Consider the following 18,873-nt stretch of genomic DNA (forward strand, 5'->3'; position numbering starts at 1 on the left):
AAGAAAAGAAGGTCTAGTAAGTGATCATCGTCGGAAGCCGATAAAGAGACTTTTATCCCTGCTTCTTCCAAAAAAACAGTGCTCTATTCTGAAGGTTAAAGCTCCGAGGCTAAATAAAAGGTCTACTTCTACTACTCTTCCTGATCAACCAACTGACCAGACTCTTCCATCCTCTCGTCCCAACGAGATTTCATTTACACTTCTTCTAGTTTTAATGAGATTTTATTTACTAGTTCTCGCGTAATCGAGAAGGGTCCTCTTTCTACTCTTCCACTCGGTGCCCCTATATCTACTGCGCCAGCTGTTCTCCTACTTGGCGCGATAATTAGTGAGAAAGGTTCTTCTTTTTGTGGGCCTGTTGTTGCTTCTCCAGCTCTTTTTAGCGCCCTCGTAAAGATTTTTGAGGAATCCGAGAAAGGGAGCTCAATTCCCTTCCAGGGTGCAGTTTGCTCTTCCTTGGCGAAGCTGAGTTCTCTTGAGTTTCTTTCATTGAGCCTTTCTGACAAGCACAATGCTTTCTCTGCTCTTTCAGAGGATCATCTTCTTGAGCTCAATACCCTGGAAAGCTCTTTTTAACTGAGCTCTCTCTTTTTGAAAACAAATTTACTGGTTCATTGCCAACAGAAGTTAGAAATTTAACACGATTGACACTATTATCTGTGGATAGGAACAAATTTGTTGGGCATATACCTCAAGATATATGTCTAAGTGGGACTCTTGAACAGTTTATGATTGATAATAATTACTTCATGGGTCCTATAGCAAAGAGCCTTAGAAATTGCACCAGCCTAACACTACTCGGGCTTTCAAATAATGAACTAGTTGATAATATAACGGAGGCATTTCACATATATCCAAATCTCGACAGGATTGGCTTGAAGTACAATATGTTTTATGGTGAGCTGTCTAAGAACTGGGGGGATTGTCAGAAGTTAACGGGCATGTATCCGGCAGGGAACAATATCACCGGTAGAATACCACCTGAACTTGGCAAATTGAAGATTTTAAGTGAACTGTATGCTTATTCAAATCATTTAGTAGGGGAAATTCCAGATGAGTTGCTGAAATTGTCTTCTTTAGTCCGGTTATATCTGTATAATAACGAACTTTCTGGTGGGTTATCATCTGCAGTTGGAATGTTGTTCAACTTACAATATCTCGACTTACCAGAAAATAAGCTTATTGGAACTATACCCAAACAACTTGGGGAATATTCAAAGCTATTATCCTTGAATTTAAGCAGTAACAATTTTAATGGAAGCATTCCAATCCAGATTGGAAGCTTGGACTCATTATCAATTCTGCTGGATTATAGTCAGAACGAGTTGAGTGGAGAGATACCGTCAGACTTCGGAAAACTAAAAAAACTAGAACAGTTAAATTTATCACATAACAAACTTTTCGGTTCAGTTCCATCTTCATTTGATAAAATGGTTAGCTTGACCAGTGTATATGTTTCATTCAATGAATTGAGTGGTCCTTTTCCAAACATCTAGGCCTTTGAGGATGCTCCAGGTGATGCATTGAAGAACAACCATGGTTTGTGTGGTAATTACTCTAGAGGCGTCTTACAACCATGTAAATCCTCTGATGTGGTTAGAAGGAAAGGGTCCAATAAGAAGCTTGTAGTGATGATCCTTGTTTCTTTGTTCGGTTCATTGTTCATGTTATTTTTGTTGTTGGCCATTCTGTTTCGCTACGAAAAAAAATTGTAAGGAATGTTGAGAATTCAGTCAAAATCGGGTCTACCAATGTTGGACGAAAGTTGTTTTCAGTATGGGATTTGAAGATCTATTTGAGGCAACTGAGAATTCTGTCAAACTTGTTGTTGGCCATTATACGAAACTTGTTTTCAGTATAATGGCAAATTAGTTTTTGAAGACCTATTTGAGGCAACTGAGAATTTTGACTTGAAATATTGCATTGGAAGGGGAGGATATGGAAGTGTTTACAGAGCAGAGCTATCAAATGGCCATGTTGTTGCTGTAAAGAAACTTCACTCATCAGATGAAGATTCCGAGTTAGTTGACATGAAATCTTTCAAAAGTGAAGTGAATGCATTGACAGAAATTCGTCACAGGAACATCGTGAAACTTTTTGGTTTCTGTTGTAATCCAGAACGACGGATCTTGTTTTTGGAATATGAGTTCATAGAGAGGGGAAGTTTGAAAAGTGTTTTATGTGATGGAGAACGAGCAGCGGAGTTCGATTGGATAAAGAGGATAAGGTTCATAAATGGAGCAGCTAATGCACTTGCTTAGATGCACCATGATTGCATACCTGCATTAGTTCATAGGGTCAATAACAAGCAACAATGTTTTGTTGGATTCCGAATATGAAGCTCATGTGTCTGATTTTGGGACTGCGAGAATTTTGAAGCCAGATTCATCCAATTGGACATCACTAGCAGGAACATATGGATATGTTGCTCCAGGTACAATTCAATTTAAACTTAAATACTATTTCTCTCGCGACCATATTCTGATGAATATGCTACAAACTTGACCTGCTTTTAATATATTATTGTTGTTGCAGAGCTTGCATATGCAATGAAGGTACTAATGGGGAGGCATCCATCTGAAGTCATCACACTACTTTCCAACTTTCGTCTTCAAGTCCAAGGGAGACGGATCAAAAGTTGATAGACATCCTGGACCAACGCATTAAAGCACCAATTAATGGTGTTCAGAAGGAAATAATGTACATTACCAAAGTTGGAATTTCATGCTTACATGGTGATCCAAGTACTCGGCCAACTATTCAAGAAGTATCGGTCGAGCTATCATTGTCAGCCAAGACTAGTGGGCCATCTCCGGCAAAGCCTTTTGAAACTATCACATTAGGAGACTTACTACTGATATTGCCCGAAGAAATCGTGTAAATAAACCTTCTTATTTTCATTTCAATTGTCAGTTATTATATATCAAGACCCGGTTTGTAAACTTTTCTGTAAATACCAGTAACAAAGTTCAATACTAGTAAAATATGATCATACTAAGCCTTTAAATGCTGATTGGTGATTGCTGTGCGTTGATTGCCATGACCCACCAATGTTATTTATGCCGATACAGACTACTCTTGCAAGTATGTCCACTCCAGCCCCAACAATAATATTCACGGAATCGGGTTAGTTGGGGACTTGGGGTTCCTAATATATCCACGTTGAGTTGTTGGATTCTCAATAGATTTCGACACCCAACTGCATACCGTTGTGATAAATGTCATCTGAAACCTCTTCGTACAATTGAGGGACCATCCCCATTTCATACCTCTTTCCTAGACTGCTGGTTGAGGTTTCGAAATTTTCTAGAATGTTAGTACATAACCCCTTCTAGGACTTGGTAAATCAATCACTTGGAAACTAAACCTCTCCCAGACGGGTGTTGAGATTATTAGTCCCACATTGTTGGGCAATTTAAGATTATGCGATTAATAATCTCTTAGGGCCTCTTCACTCATTGCCAATTGGTTTTGAGTTGGATGCCCGCAGACTTTAACATGGTATTAGAGCAGGCTATTTGCGTTGAGTCATTGACCGTGCCTTTCCTCCGCGTCACCCGATTTAATTGCCCACGTGAGGGGGCATGTTGAGATTATTAGTCCCACATTGTTGGGCAATCTATAATCTCTTAGGGCATCTCCACTCATTGCCAATTGGTTTTGAGTTGCATTCCCGCAGACTTTAACAATTAGCAAAGAATAAGTTATCTAAATGTTGCTTTCAGTCCGGGTTGCTGCCGCGACTTTACAAATGTTCGCAGTATTATCTGTTTCATCTACAAATGTTGCTGCATTTGCTTCAGGTAGTCGGATAAAAGAATTGCCGGTAGCGTCACCCGATTTAATTGTCCATGTGTTACACCCAACAAAGCTACACGTGAGGGGGCGTGTTGAGATTCTTAGTCCCACATTGTTGGACAATCTAAGGGCTCAATTCTTAAAAATGCCACTCTTGGAAATGTGTTTCCAAAAGTGCCACCCTAACCCCAAATCTACCAAAAGTGTCACTATATGACATTTCTGCCCCTGATATTAGAGGACCCTTATTGTTTGATATTATTTCCAACTTTCAAAACTTAAAGTAAGTGTTTTTCCGTGTGGTTTTCAGTGCAAAGGTCCTGATGAAAAGGTCAGGACACTCTACTGGACCTTAACATATTTTTAAAAAATCTTATTTTTTGTAATGAAAATTTGGAAATCACATTTTTTTAGTGGTATTTAAGTGTTTAGGGTCCCTAGACAGGGTCTGGACTACGTACAGGACCTTTTTGGACCCACTATAGTTTTTTAATAAAAAAAATAAGATAATTTTTGTTAATATTTTGTTGTCAAGTTCCATGACCCTTTAACTGGACCCTATACTGGATTCTTGGATTATTAATAAAATAATCTTGTTAATGGAATTAAATAAAATTTGAAAGGTTTGGACCCTTGGAAGTAGGTCAGGACCTTAGTTTAAGGACCTTTTAACTTGACCACCTAGGCGCCATGGAGGCGACATGTAGATGACAAGTAGAACGAACGAGGTGAGGACCTTTTCTACCAGGGTTAGGACCTTATAATTATAAGTCGGGACCCTACGCTAAAGACCTTTCTCAACTCGACCACGTAGGTGCCATGTAGGTGACAACGGGGATGAACAAAGTGATAACATTTTTACTAGGGTCAAGACCCTCTAAGTCGGGACCCTAACGCTTCACCTTCCTTACACCCCCGTTACATCCCTCTTTTCCTTACATAACCCATCCAAGTTCATTCTTTTTTTTTAGCGGTTCATCTTCTTCTTCTTCCATCTTTCTTTTCTTTTTCATGGCAGCTGCTACACGATGAAAGCAAATCATCCAACTGAGATAGAGAAGGAATGATCTATAGGTGAGCTTAACTTTTAGCTCTTTCAAATTCGATATTAAATTTGGGTTAATTTCAATTTCAAACTCAAAGTTAGGGTTCTTAAATATGTATTGGGGATTCGAATCCATGTTTATTTATATAGTTTACAGTGAAATGAGGTATGGATTATCTTTAATTTTGTGGTTTGGTTACTTAATTTATGTAGGGTTCATGATACAGGATGATCTTATAACTGATAGTATGTTATGTTTTGTGAAATGCAGTTGTTAATTTGTCGTCGCCATAATGATGAGCAAAGCTGTTCTCATCCACTACGATGGATAATAGGTGCACAAAGAAGGTAATGATAACTACAAAGGTATGACACATCTTGCAGGGGTACCTGATAAGTACACTTTTGAGGATGTGAAGAAGGCAGCAATGGATGTTCTAGGTTTCTTGCAACAACCTTGTTTTGATGTGTATGGCCTCATAGATGTCCCGGAAACCGCATTTAAGCAAAGGATTAAGATTGTTAGGAATTGATTGGTAATTCACTTTTTGTTTAAGAAGCTTATATTGTATATAATTGATAGTATGTTTTGTGAAATGCAGTTGCTTTTAAAATCCTAAATTGTCGTCGCCATAATGATAAGCAAAGCTGTTCTCATCCACTGCAATGGTGAATGGGTGCACAAAAAAGGTAATGATGACTATAAAGGTATGACACATCTTGCGGGGGTACCTGATAAGTACACTTTTGAGGATGTGAAGAAGAGAGCAATGGATGTTTTAGGTTTCGTGCACAAACCTTTTTTTGATGTGTATGGCCTCATAGATGTCCCGGGAACCTCATTTAAGCAAAGGATTAAGATTCTTAGTGAAGAAATGTTGATTTTTTATGTTGGCCAGACATGTGGAGTCCCAAGATTTTACACAATCAAATATGAAGAAGAAGTAAAAGTAGATATTCCTCCGGTGACTCCCAAAACAACTACTGAAGATTACAGCGGGTCCAAGATGCTTCCCCACACTCCCTTGACCCCTCTTAACAATCTCACGTCGTGTTCCAGTGAGGATTATCAGTCCAAAAATGAAACCATCAAGGGAGATGGTGGTGTTAAAGGTACGTTTATTTGTCCCTCTTATTATTGTACTTTTGTATTATGTTTTTCCTGACCAAATAGTCACACCAATGTTGAATGTTTTATTTTTTCAGCGAGTACTAGTGGTCCAAAGGCTAGGAGATGTCTTGAACCAGTAATGACTCCATCAGCCAAGAAACTCCGATGTCTTCATGATGCGAAAACAACTCCAGCGCCGGTTCTGGATATTCCTAAACCCCCGAAGGATATGAAGTACAATGATCTATGTGTGGTTAACACTTTCGAATGTAAGGGGGAGCTGAAACTTATACTTGCAATAGCCAAAGTAGAAATAAATTTTGAGTACAAAGCTTTTAAATGCGACAGCCAGAGGTTTATTTCCAAATGCAAAGACAAGACATGCGAGTGGCGTCTGCGAGCAGTTCCCTTAGATTCTTGTGGGTGGTGGAAACTCACAGTTGCAAACGATGTGCATACTTGTGAAAGCAACAAAAGGACTGACCCTGAATTAAGAACCAAAGCGGCCGCTACTGGAATTGCAGAGCTTTTCAAGCACAAATTCAAAGAACTAGATGCGGCATTTACGCCCAAACAACCGGTTAAGGACATAAAAAGGGATTATGGAGTGGTTATCAATTACCGGCAGGGATCATTCGCTTGCAAGCGTGGTATTGATCTGATCAAAGGTATCCCTGATGAATCGTACCAACACCTTGTTGGTTATAGTCACATGCTTGGTGCTCGTAACAAGGGTACTGTTACCGAGATTGTCACTGATTCAGATGATTCTTTTCTATATTATTTCTTTGCTTTTGGAGTATGTATTGAAGGATTCAAAAACTGTTTCAGACCCGCATTTGCGGTTGATGGTACACATTTTACAGAGCCACACCAAGGAGTTCTACTGTCAGCCGTTGGAATGGACCCCGACGAGTCGATCTATCCTATTGATTTTGATGTTGTTGATTCAGAGAATAATGAATCTTGGGAATGGTTTATGAGAAAGTTAGTCGGAGTACTTGGCGATAAGTATGCTATGAATGAAGATGTTGTTGTGGCAACAAACAAGCACCCATCGATCGCTAGAGCCATAAGGTTGGCATTTTCTTTTGCTAATCAAGTATACTGCATCCACCATCTTTCACGTATTTAACAAGACTTTATATACTATAAACAAACGAGTTTTGTGTTTAAATAGATTTGATGTTAGTTATCTGAATGGATACAACGTTAACCTTGATTTGTGTTTAGTATAACTTATCAGACTGTAGGTCTTTATGTGTGCGTATATAGATAAATTTATGAAGTCAATGACAATAGCATCATATTGCATATAATGTCCCAGCGGAGGTGGCAGAACAAGTTTTGTAGCATCAATAACATCATATTGCATATATGTACAGTCCAAACAAGTTTTGTTGTCCACCCTGTTGTATGATACATTTCAGACATATATATATATATATATATATGCATGCTTCATGTTGTACTTATAGGTCAATCCTGTAATGTTTGACCTTGCAGAAAATATCAAACAGACCTACCACAACGCCACGGCTTCGGTGGCATTTAAAAGAGCTGCAAAAGCGTTTAACAATGATGAGTATGAATTTTTATGAGAGACCTAGGTTTAGTGAGCCCCGCTGCTTCAAAATCTTTAGTGGATCTTGGACCGGAAATGTGGGCCAGGGTGAAGGCTAGAACATGTCGTTTTACTCTCATGACTACAAACGCCTGTGAAACTTTCAATTCAAGAATAGATGATGTTAAAGGTTTTCCAATCTGACATTTAGTCGATTACATTTGCAGGTTCCTAATGGAATGGTTCTGCGAACGTAGACAACTAGCTCGTGATCGGTAAGATCCTTTGAGTCAACATGCACGGGATATAATCAAAGAACGGTGGGTTGTGGCAAAAAGGTTTGTGGCTTGCCATGTCGATGGGGACGAATATGAAGTGGATGAGGGTGACTATGAAGAGGAGCACACCGTCTATCTTGACCGAAGGTCTTGCACGTGCAAAGTGTTTGACTATCATCATCTTCCGTGTCCCCACGTACTTGCAGCGTGTGAGACATATAAGATAAAAGAAGAAGTCCTTTGTGGGGAATATTATAAAACATCGGTTTGGAGATCTATGTATGAACCTAAAATCTATGGTGTGCTGAGCCCAGAAACTTGGGATGTCCCAGCGGAGGTGGCAGAACGGGTGGTGCTTCCTCCAAAAACTACACCGGAAGTTGGTCGTCGGAGCATCAAGGGGAAAAGCTCTGCCATTGAAAAACCTATAAAGAAAAGAGCTTGTTCAAGGTGTCACCATACAGGGCATTATGCTAACAGCAAACGTTGTCCCAAGGCTTAGAATTTGAGTGATTTTGGTTGCTGACATTGCTTACCTTGTTATGTTTGGTTGAAATAGTTTAGGCGGCATCATTAGTAGAGTGGATTTAGTCATATTTTCATCCTCAGGGTAAATTAGTTTTTCTCAGACTTGATATTAAACCTTAAATTTCGGAAAGTAGGTCTTTTGTAATTGAATTTGGGAATTACCTTTTGAAAAGGAATTCCTTAGTTATCTTATGTTTATTAATTGTAAGTTTTACTGGCATGTTTCATGTGAACTGATTACAAGAATCAAAAATCATTTACTACCATGTTGTTTTAGTGATTGGTAGCTAGGTGATGCACTCTTTTAAACGTGCTAATTTTCATTTACTTTTCCTCCTATCCCTTCCCTGACCTTTTTTTCCCCGTTGAGCTGTTACAAATGTTTTTTACCTACATATCCGACACAGTCAAAAAGTCATATCACGATAGTTTTGTGAAAAAAGCACAAAATATATACGTGCTAATGTAGCAACAAAACTATAAATTCAACAAATACTTACAACAGCTCGACTCACATCAACTTCCTTAGTTGGAGGATTGTACAGATATGGTGGATTTATTTCAATATTGTTGGATCCATTGCCAGGAGTCACATCTGGCTTCTACATTGCCGCACCATCAAAATCTCCTTCTTCGTTATGTCCTCCAGGTGGAGTCCCCTGTTCAAACAACATAAATATCAGTTCAATAAAACTTCAATATCAGAATAGATGTGACATTCTATCTATCTTAATACAATGAATTTCCAATTAACTCACCGTTTTTGTCTTTGACATTGCATTGTACGTCTTGGTTCCACCAATCTTATCCTTTATTGATTTGATCTCGGCAGTTAAACACTGCACATGATTCAACATTGTTTTATGGCTATTACTTACCTGGACACTTAACTCCTCAAACTGACCCTTCACTGCACTTTCAAATACCTCCATTTCACCAATCACCGTCATTTTCAAATCCTTCGTATGACCAATCATTGCATTTTTCACAAAAGACTCGAAAAAAGCAATGACTGAAGTTGATGTCCTAGAACAAAGAACATCAAGTTGGGAGCGAGGATGTGCCACACGTGCTTCTTCCTCATCCTTCTCAAACAGATCTTTTTCCTCCACCACATTTTCATTCCCTAACAGATCTTCTTCGTCCTCTTCATCATCCATGCTGCTCTCCTCTGGAACCTGTTCATCCACAAAAACATTTTTAGACTCTAACATATATTCTTCCTCACCCTTCTCAAACAAATCTTCATTCTCCACCACATTTTCATTCTTTAACGAAACTTCTTCTTCGTCATCTACCAAGGGACCTTCACATAACCCCAACATTACCAAACGCTTTGCATCTTCTTTATGCCACATAATGTCATCATCCACTTCACCCTGTAATTTTATAAAGTCACTCGACTAAATTAACAATGTAGCAAACAAAAAAATAAAGTAACTAAGGTAGTTATTACTTCATACCTTTGACTCCTCCAAAATCGTAAGTAGAGGCTCATGGTGTATTACTAAATCGCATGTAACACTATGCATATGGGGGCGTCAATTTGCAAAAATAGTCTTGCTTCCAAAATTATCAAGCACTTTCGGCAACACTTCCAGACCCCAAACCTTGGTGAAAAAAGGAAAACCTTTAAAACAACAATCACAAAAAATTAGACAACTAGAAAATATCAACCCAACTGATTCTTACCACCAGGACATGGGCCATTCCTTGACACTTGTAAGTCACCTCACTTCCAACAGGCTTGTTAGCGTTAATCTGATAATCTAAGGCAGAATTGCTATTATCAATAGTTCCGCTGAACGCTATTTCAGCCCAAGGATAAGAGTTGAAGTCGACGAGGTTATCCACCAGGTACCAGTGATCATGCTCAACTACTTTGTCATCTCCCTTTCCCAGGACATACCTGTGGACAACATATAGTAACGACAATTTCACCTTGTCATCAGATTCCAGTGGAACTTTGACAATTTCACATTCAACATTAGAGTTGCTTGGTTGGTGACATTCACGCGATATTTTTTCCTCCTCCTCCTTTTTGCTTGATCGGTGACATTTCCTCGATTTTTTTTGTCATCTTTTTTGCTACATTTCTTCGATTTTTTTTCGTCGTCGTCCTCCTCCTCCACTTTGCCAAAAAGTAATAATTTCAAACGTTTTCCAGTTACTGGTTTTCCTTCATCGGGGAAATGTTACTCCAGGTGGACTCAACTATACACAAGGGTGAACGCAGCTTGTCGTGACTGCACTAACTATTAGTGCACTCCGAAAATTTCGAACAAACTATTAGTGCACTCCAAAGATTGTGGTCACTGCACTAATTATATAGTCGTGTACGTCATCATTTCAGGGACATGAGCTAGATTTTTTTGGTCATATTTTGCCCCACTGGTCATGTGTGCCGGTTTTTAGAAGTTGGATGTATGTTCCGATTATCCACGGAATAGTACCATTTTTTAAGTCCCTTTACGGCAAAAATCTCTTGCTGTTGCCCCAGATAACATCAAGTGGTGAGTAACAACTTCAGCAGAGAAAGCATCCGTGAACTGGAGACGCCTGAAGTTTCTTTGGCGCCTGTTGGTTCACACCAGACTAATCCAGTATCTACGTCAGACTCTTCACAGGAAACATCCATAAAAATAAGAGGATATAGACGTCGGTGTAAATCAATGAAATATCGATCATTAATCAAATATTGCCGAGGTATGAATACACACCTATTGAACTTCGTGAGTATTTTAACAGGGACTTTCGGATCCCGATTAAGAAAATGCCACTCTAGTGAGTTAAGAAATTTTCTATTTACAGCACCCTTACTTATTAAATCAATTCCCACTAATTTTAGAACCAAGGTCATGTTGGCACATTTTGATGTTTTAGGACAAAGAATAATAAAATCATAAAAGTCTTTGTTCATTTCTCTCCTTTCTCCTCTCCACGACGAAAGGTGTGTTACCCAGTCAACTAAAACAGAACCTGAATGATTTGTTTCGGGCCAGCAGTGTCACTGGTGTTGAAGGACGGATGATAAATAGCATGTGTCCCGTCAACAATGTGACATCAGAAATAATTGAGTGCTGGTTCCAATGGATTAAAGTTTTCAAATACTGCTTTCTACCATATTCATCTTGAATATGTAGATGTTTATTCACTATTGTAGCAAAAAAGGACTGGATTGTGGGACAACACAGCTTATATTTTTATCTATTTTACTTTTGTTACATGACTGTTCGTTACAGAACATTTTTTTTGCAGCGGATTATCTTTGTTATCATGGAAAATGCATGTAGAAAAACTACATCTTATTTGCCGACATGCAACTCAGGGGCACTCCACTTGTATTTACAATGCGTAGTGGTATAGGTGAAGGGATCCAGTTTTCGGATATTAATTAATGTATCCTAGTCAAATTTTTCCGTAAGTATGAACCAGAATATATCCCTTTTACGAAATTCACTTCAACTTCGGCTGCCTCCTGAACCAGGCGCATCTGCGTAGCCGAGTGCTCTTTGGACCTCCAGTTGAAGATTTTCACTCCTTCCTTAAGTTGGGAGATCTCAACGAGTAATAATTCTTGCAGAGAATCACGCTTCTTCTCAATCTCTTTCAAAAGCTCTTCCAACCAAGAGATATTAAACTGAAGAAAGCGGGCATGATCGAGGGCACAACGCCAAGACGACATCTTTTCTTCCGAAGGAAAAGACTCTCCTAAGTTATTCATCTCGAAAGCAGCATCCAGAAGAACACGAGTCACAGTAAAAAGTGTATTCACCTCAGGAAGAACCGCCGGTGTAAAAAGTGTATTCACCTCAGGAAGAACCGCCGGTGTTCGAATGTGCCCAAAAGTATCCACTATGTGCGTGTAGAAGTCCTTGTGCTCTGAAGGAACCCAAAAGTTATAGACCAACTCGAAGTTGGCACAACCATACAAGGTTGAAACATCGGCAATTTTCTCGAACATAGTATAGCTTGTTCCAACAAAGGATGAGGTAGTAAATTGGGTTGTGCTAGCACGAGCAGAGCCCAGCACAGCTCGTTAAAATTTGAACACAACCCAACTCAACACGTGACTTAACCCAGCGCACATTAGTTTTATGGGATGGGTTGCATTTGACTAATCAATATAGTAACCCAGCACAACATGTCGCACGGATAAGCACGTTGCACGGCACAGTACAACAAACTAAGTATAAAAGACTACATAACATGGCACGATAAATCATATCTTGCGTACATTCCACAAAAAAAAAACTTCAATTTTAACAAATTACTGACATTTTATTGTCATTACGTTTACTTATTTTCATAATAACGCATATAATATCTAAATATTTGGAAAAAATTTATATTCGAAAATATAAAATAAATGTGTCCAGCACTGCATGGCACGTCACGTCATCATCTCCGCCATAACATGGCATGGCATATAGCACTCCAAACACGTGATTTCGTGGGATGGACTGTGCCGGATCGGGATGTTTTACACCTGTAGATGAGGATGACTGGTAGCGCTTTTCTAAGGATTGTTGGCCTGATTAGTGACAAGCTTTGGAGCTTCATAATTTGTAGCAGTGCACATTGAATACACCTTAGAGTCTGAAACTGATTCATCTGTAAACCATTGACTAAGAAGGTAGCAAGTGCAGTTCTTCTGAATAATCTTCCATTCCAAAAGCATACATGAATAGCCTCATAAATGAACTTTCTGACGCCAACCTCCCAACATCTCCAACCGCATAGTTTTCCATCGATTCTGGGACTTCAAAGTGCAGAATGAATCCCGCGCTTATAATGTCAGATTTATGCAGAAATAATTTTGGTTCCCACTTACATAATCCATAGAACAAATCTTCTGAATGTCGCCTCTCTTCGTTATCTTTTATGATGACTGTGAGTGCTGCTTTGAACCAGCTGCTAGCTACATATATCCGACGCTTCATTGGAGTTGCAAAGAATGGCGGATTAAAGAAGTATGATTGAATGAAATTACCCTTTTTTGCCATGTTTCTTCCTAGAAGCATTGCTATGGAAGCACCCAAAGAATGCCCTGCTAACCAGATATCTCTGACGCTAACTCCTTCCCCAGAAACTATGTTTTCAACAGGTTGCATTGCCTTATCGAAATGAGACCTATGGGAAAGTTTGTTTATCAAAATATTTATGTTCAACATCGTATCCCGTATGATAGTATCTTTTTTCAACATAGTTCCTCTAAAAGCAATTACATATTTTGGAGCTCCTTTGGGATAGTAGTTGTTGGATTTGGGTTTGAATTCGTATACAGCCCCAAAGGTGGAGGAATCTGCAAAGATAGAGGGACCAGCATCATCAATGAGCTCTTCCTGTAACTGAAAATCGAAGAATTTCCACCATGGTGGTGCGAGGGCGAGATTCCCTTGCCGTTTTTTTCGACGATCATCCTCCAGCACATAGACACCCTTAACCAGGCTGGCCATTATGGATCTTCGATGACGTTCATTTTTCCTTGAAATTTTCCATGAAATTTTTAATTGGAATAATTATAAAAATATAACCCTTTGTCCCGTAAAAAGTACACGGAATTGGTCAATTAACCCAATGACGAAAATTTCTTGGTGAAAAAGACATGTAAAATATGATACTGTTTAAATTGACGAGAATGTAAAAATAGTCAGGTTGTAAACAAATTCATTTTACCCATTTTCAAATATTTTTTCTTATTTTTAATTTATATCAGGATGCATACAGTTTCACCCTCACTATTTTTTAAGTTTAAGCCAGGATGAATCCAGATATATTCTTGCTAATTTTTTGGTGTCCATTTCACCCATACTAATTTTTATCCGTCCATTAGAATCATGTTTTAAAAATATTTGGACAATAAATCTAATTTCTCTAAAAAGTGAGATTTTTGGTATTTTTGCAAATTTAAGGAAAATATAAAGAATTTATCCTTATGCTTTAAACCGTCTAAATCTATTAGAAACAACTACGCAACCGGTATAAAAAAGACTATCGAATTCTTTATAAGTTTTGAAAGAATCCTAATATTTTTAAGCAACACTAATTATTTTTATGGATTTTTCCGCTAGAAAGCATACAAAAATTAGGAGAATATCGCTTATTTTGAAAGGGAAAGAATATATTCTAATTGTTTCCGGTTAGTTTATGGCTCATTTGCAGTAAAATATATACGACTTATCCGTACATAAACTTATGCCCCCGTTTACAAAATAACCGAAGAATATCGCAGAAACGAATGGAGTGATAAACAAGAGTAGGAAGGACAGTCAATCTTACCAGTCCACCGTAGATAAGAGCGAAAGTCCCGAACCTTGGAAATCATTGTCCGTTGGCTTCGATACCTGATCTCCCATGATATGAAAACCCAAAAGCTTGTTGTATTTAGTCAGTAAAAGTTGTGACTTTTTATATTTTTCTCTTTCGAAGAATCAAGCTGTAACTGTGAATTCTATTTTTGTTTAGAGGTTCACTATGTATATATATATATATACACATATTTTGGTAAGCCATAAACTGTAATCTTGGTCTTTGTCTCTTTTCAATACTCTGAAAAGTCAGGACGAAGAAGTACGTAGACGGATATGATCGTTGCATGACGAATAGGTGCGCATAACTTGGTCAGTCAGTCGGTCCTGACCCACTGACGAAAAATCCACCACCGAACAGCCGATAAGTTTATGGTTGGACTTGGTTCCCACTGAATTTAATAGGATGTCCATTGAATTTATGGTGAAAAGCTCCTAAGGTGAGGCATACGACAGACTTTGACTTCATAGTTATCCGATCATAACCAGTGAAAGATAGGTTTTTCAAAGTGGGAAATACTAATAGTTTCTAGAAATAATATATTAGGATGAGTTTGGTCCAGTTGACTGAATCAACTGTCTGTTTGGTCCTTTTATAAAATATAAATTATAGTTCAGTTCTAGAAATAATATTTTGGTCTTAGGGTAACTTCATGGTTGATTTAATTATCATCTTGTAGTGGCAGATATACCCTTTTGGGTCAATTACATTATCCATGACGTCATCCTAAAATATATATTGTAGTAGTCAAATCTTTTTTATTAAAATATTAGGGTGCGAGACCAATCCTTTTGGATTGGAAGACTAGAAGTAGCGCAATGTGGAGCGTAAAATCTAGTTGCCATAATGTTTCAGTTGAGAAACATTTGGATTTGCCTGAGAAACTATATTTATCTTTGCGTGAGCCTACCCGTAACGTGTACGAACGTTAATATAGTTTTTATAATCGAACTCGGGCCAGAATGACACATGCCAAGGATGTGTGTCTCATTTGGGTGCAAATAAGGACATTTAGGTCATTTCATTATCTCATAAGTTTTAACTACCAAAATCGGTTGATTACATCTCATTTTTTCCATCTGATTTCTCTTCCTCCCTGCATGAAACAAAAGAAATAAATATCGTCATAAAACTTGGAATTTGAAGCTTAATTAACATTGTTTGATTCTTAGGAAGCTTCAATTGCACAAAAGGTAGGGGGAATCCTTCTTTGAAACTGTTATGATTTTGAAATTCATTATTTTGAATCTCTGATTTCATGTTTAATGGAATTTGAAGCTTCTTCACACTCGTATGAAACTCTATATGATGGATTTATGACGTTTTAAACGAGTTCATGATTGTTGTTATTGGTTTTGATTCTAGCGTTCATGAAAATTTAGAGATTTCTTTTAATCTGATGTTTGAAATTTATTAATACTAAATATTAGCCATGGGTGCTTGTAATTTTTTGGGGTTGATCTCTACTTCTTCTTGAAAATCTGTTTTGAGCAATTCAGGGATTTCTGAAACAGTTTTGTGTCCTATTTTTGGGATAAATTATCATCCAGTTCGTTTAACTCTTATTTTCGATTGTATTTTTCATATTAAAGAGTGTCTTTTCATCTTTAACACTACCCAAGAATAAACGAATCCCGATAAGTAATGAAGTCTGGGTGAATTTTTGAGTAAAGACTTCCAAAACTGAAATTTCTGAAGAACTGCACATTTCTGTTTGGTTGAGATGGTTAAACATAGCTATGAACCTTATTACCTTTGTTTATCATTTTTATGTCAAAGTGTGGTTTCTTAGATTTCAAACGGTACCAAATTAACAGAATTTCATTTTGTAATGAATTTTACACGAATTTTTGAATGTAGATTGCCGAAACTGCAATTTTTGTAGATCGTGATTTCTGTCCTGTCTTGATGAAATACTTTGACACAGATTTAAAACTCACTGATTTTCTATATCATTTTTATCTGAGATCTTATGATTTCATTTAAATTGATCCAGGAACCAATGCATTTGGTTGAGCAATGAATTTTGTTTGAATTTTTACGTTTGGACTCTCAAAATTGTAGGTTTTCTGAAGCTATTGCACTGACAGGTTTTACTGAAGTGATTTCGACATGTTAATGAATTTATTGTTTTTGCTCATAATTTTTATATAACACCTTATTCTTTATTCTTTAAAATGAGATAATAATCACTAATTTTTGTTGTATAATGAAGTCTACACAAATTTTTGAACATAAGCTATGTCATCTGAATTTCAGAAACGTTCTATTGTTGTCTTATGCCTACATCTCTTTTTATTTGAGCTATTTGATTTTTGTATAAAAGGAAGTCTTTTCTTGTTTCCAAAATGCCAAGATTTTTCTAGTTTTTATTTGAAATGTAGCCCATGGTGAGTTTTGAAAACTAGAAAATTAAAATAGATTTGGTTTAGGACGGATTTTGTTGCACAAATTCATTGATTTGATGCATTTATCGATTCTGATTTTTTCCCAACTTTATGTTTTGATACATCCTTGGATTTTATGATCTTGTCTTATACATGGTAAGCCAAAATAAGTTTCTTTCATGGTTTATGAATCAATACTTGTTGATGTTTGTTTGATACTCTATTTAACGATGTTCGCGAACTGTTTACGAATTGTGTTGAGCATCCTTTTGGTTATGAACCATACTGATGAGTTTGTCGGGCCCACAAGGGGCAATCCATATTAACGGTGAACTGCGGAAGATCGTCCGATACGATAGGTTAGTTTTCTGATAAACTACGACAATTAGTTATTCGGACCCTCACAGTAGATTGCGAGCTCGCTGGTTTTAGGTGATTTCGATTGTGTATTTCCTTTGTAAGGCCTTTGGTAATTCGATTTGGACGTGCTCAACAAATTAACGCGTTATTTATGATTTATTCGATTTGATATCTTATCATTATCATATTTGGGCATTTTTTTAATATAATCATGTTATCGTATCGTTAACTCTCTACTGGATTGTGGCCTACCCTTTTGTTTTGTTTTGTTTTGTTTTCCACAGAGGTTGAGATTGGCTTGAGGCAGTAAGCTTGCTTAAGCTTGGTGCATTGAGCTTTGGGGATCAAGTGAGTACATCACTTTTTGTTCATATATATTCATATGTATCTGGGTTGGTTGTGAAAAAGGATGATGTATTTCCTATTGTTTTAGTTTATGAAATATGATATTGTAAAGAAGATGAATAGAGAAATAAACTGCTGATGTTGATTAAATGATGAAGAAAACAATGGAGAAAATGATTGATTAAGTTTCGTATCTCTCTTTGATTTTTTATCTTTTTCTTCTTGTTTAATTTTTTCATCTTTTTATTCTTGTTTGGTTTCGGATCTCTGATGAAGAAGACGTTTTCAGATCTCTGTTTCTACTCGTGCTGAAAGATGAAGATAAAGATGATGTTTTGCTGCTCGTGTTGAAGATGAAGATGATGTTTGGTGCTCGTGTTGGTGATGAAATCTTTTTATCTTGATGCTTGTGTTGAAATCTTTTTTTTTGTTTTACTGCTGCTATTAAAGATGATGAAAACGATAAATATGATGAAGACGATGAAGACGATGATGTTGTTGTTGAAGACGACGAAGATGATGAAGATGTTGTTGTTGCAGTTCATTCCAGAAATGAACTCTGTTTTATATAGGTCTTTATTAGGAGTTCTTTCCAGAAATGAACTCTGGTTTATATAGGTTTTTATCAGGAGTTCATTTTAGAAATGAACTCTGTTTTTTTTTTTTATCAGGAGTTCATTCCAGAAATGAAATTTGGTTTATACCGGTTTTTATCAGGAGTTCATTTCTGGAATGAACTCTGGTTTTATATAGGATTTAATCAGGAGTTCATTCCAGAAATGAACTCTGACTTTTTGTTCTTAATAATGAGTTTTTTGTAGAATTTAATGAAATGTAATGAAATTTATAGAATTGAATGAAGTGTACAATTTTCATGAAACATAATGGACTCAAATCTATAAAATGCATGATAGTTCATTACGCAGAATGAACTGCTACGAAAAATAAGTTGGAATTAACAAGGAAGGGTACTTTGGTCCATTTGATATTTATAAATAATTATAAACCAAATGGAAAAAGTGATTTCTGAAAAGACCTCACTGGCTTGGAACCACCCAAAAAAGGACCAAACGATATTTTTCCCTTTTTCAAACTACATGTCATTGCCAAAATCTTACTTTTTAGCACCAGTAGTGAACACCTAA

General features: G+C 37.2%; 2 protein-coding genes and 1 long non-coding RNA gene across 4 annotated transcripts; 2 read left to right on the forward strand and 1 right to left on the reverse strand.

Annotated features, from left to right (window-relative positions):
- The first annotated feature begins 749 nt into the window (after window positions 1-749).
- LOC113337191 (MDIS1-interacting receptor like kinase 2-like) lies at window positions 750-5,376 on the forward strand. The gene is made up of 7 exons (XM_026582895.1): window positions 750-1,433; window positions 1,497-1,595; window positions 1,857-2,227; window positions 2,310-2,434; window positions 2,536-2,555; window positions 4,109-4,129; window positions 5,179-5,376. The coding sequence occupies exons 1-7, from the start codon at window positions 750-752 to the stop codon at window positions 5,374-5,376; spliced, it is 1,518 nt and encodes a 505-aa protein (XP_026438680.1).
- A 7,166-nt stretch (window positions 5,377-12,542) lies between these two features.
- Window positions 12,543-14,782, reverse strand: LOC113337142 (GDSL esterase/lipase At4g10955-like). Its single transcript, XM_026582825.1, has 2 exons — window positions 14,607-14,782; window positions 12,543-13,811 (listed from the first exon to the last, which is right to left on the reverse strand). Exons 1-2 carry the CDS (start codon window positions 14,681-14,683, stop codon window positions 12,953-12,955), a joined length of 936 nt encoding a protein of 311 aa, XP_026438610.1. The 5' UTR covers window positions 14,684-14,782; the 3' UTR covers window positions 12,543-12,952.
- A 935-nt stretch (window positions 14,783-15,717) lies between these two features.
- Window positions 15,718-18,426, forward strand: LOC113337288. Of its 2 annotated transcripts, none has more exons than XR_003354162.1 (3): window positions 15,718-15,829; window positions 17,668-17,731; window positions 18,005-18,426. It is a non-coding gene; the product is annotated as an uncharacterized LOC113337288 (long non-coding RNA). The 2 variants fall into 2 exon arrangements; XR_003354163.1 differs by having other exon boundaries at window positions 18,018-18,426.
- Window positions 18,427-18,873: the final 447 nt, after the last annotated feature.

The sequence above is a fragment of the Papaver somniferum genome, unplaced genomic scaffold (genome assembly GCF_003573695.1).
Source record: "Papaver somniferum cultivar HN1 unplaced genomic scaffold, ASM357369v1 unplaced-scaffold_158, whole genome shotgun sequence".
In the NCBI taxonomy this organism is placed as follows: domain Eukaryota; kingdom Viridiplantae; phylum Streptophyta; class Magnoliopsida; order Ranunculales; family Papaveraceae; genus Papaver; species Papaver somniferum.

What these genes read in the sequence shown, in the direction of transcription:
- LOC113337191 (XM_026582895.1), top strand. Translation starts at nt 750, where the DNA reads ATGGGTCCTATAGCAAAGAGCCTTAGAAATTGCACCAGCCTAACACTA. An exon ending in GATTGGATAAAGAGGATAAG is followed by an intron (nt 2,228 to 2,309) that starts GTTCATAAATGG and finishes GTCAATAACAAG; the next exon opens with CAACAATGTTTTGTTGGATT. An exon ending in ATATGGATATGTTGCTCCAG is followed by an intron (nt 2,435 to 2,535) that starts GTACAATTCAAT and finishes TTGTTGTTGCAG; the next exon opens with AGCTTGCATATGCAATGAAG.
- LOC113337142 (XM_026582825.1), bottom strand. Translation starts at nt 14,683, where the DNA reads ATGGGAGATCAGGTATCGAAGCCAACGGACAATGATTTCCAAGGTTCG. An exon ending in CTCTTATCTACGGTGGACTG is followed by an intron (nt 13,812 to 14,606) that starts GTAAGATTGACT and finishes GAAAATTTCAAG; the next exon opens with GAAAAATGAACGTCATCGAA.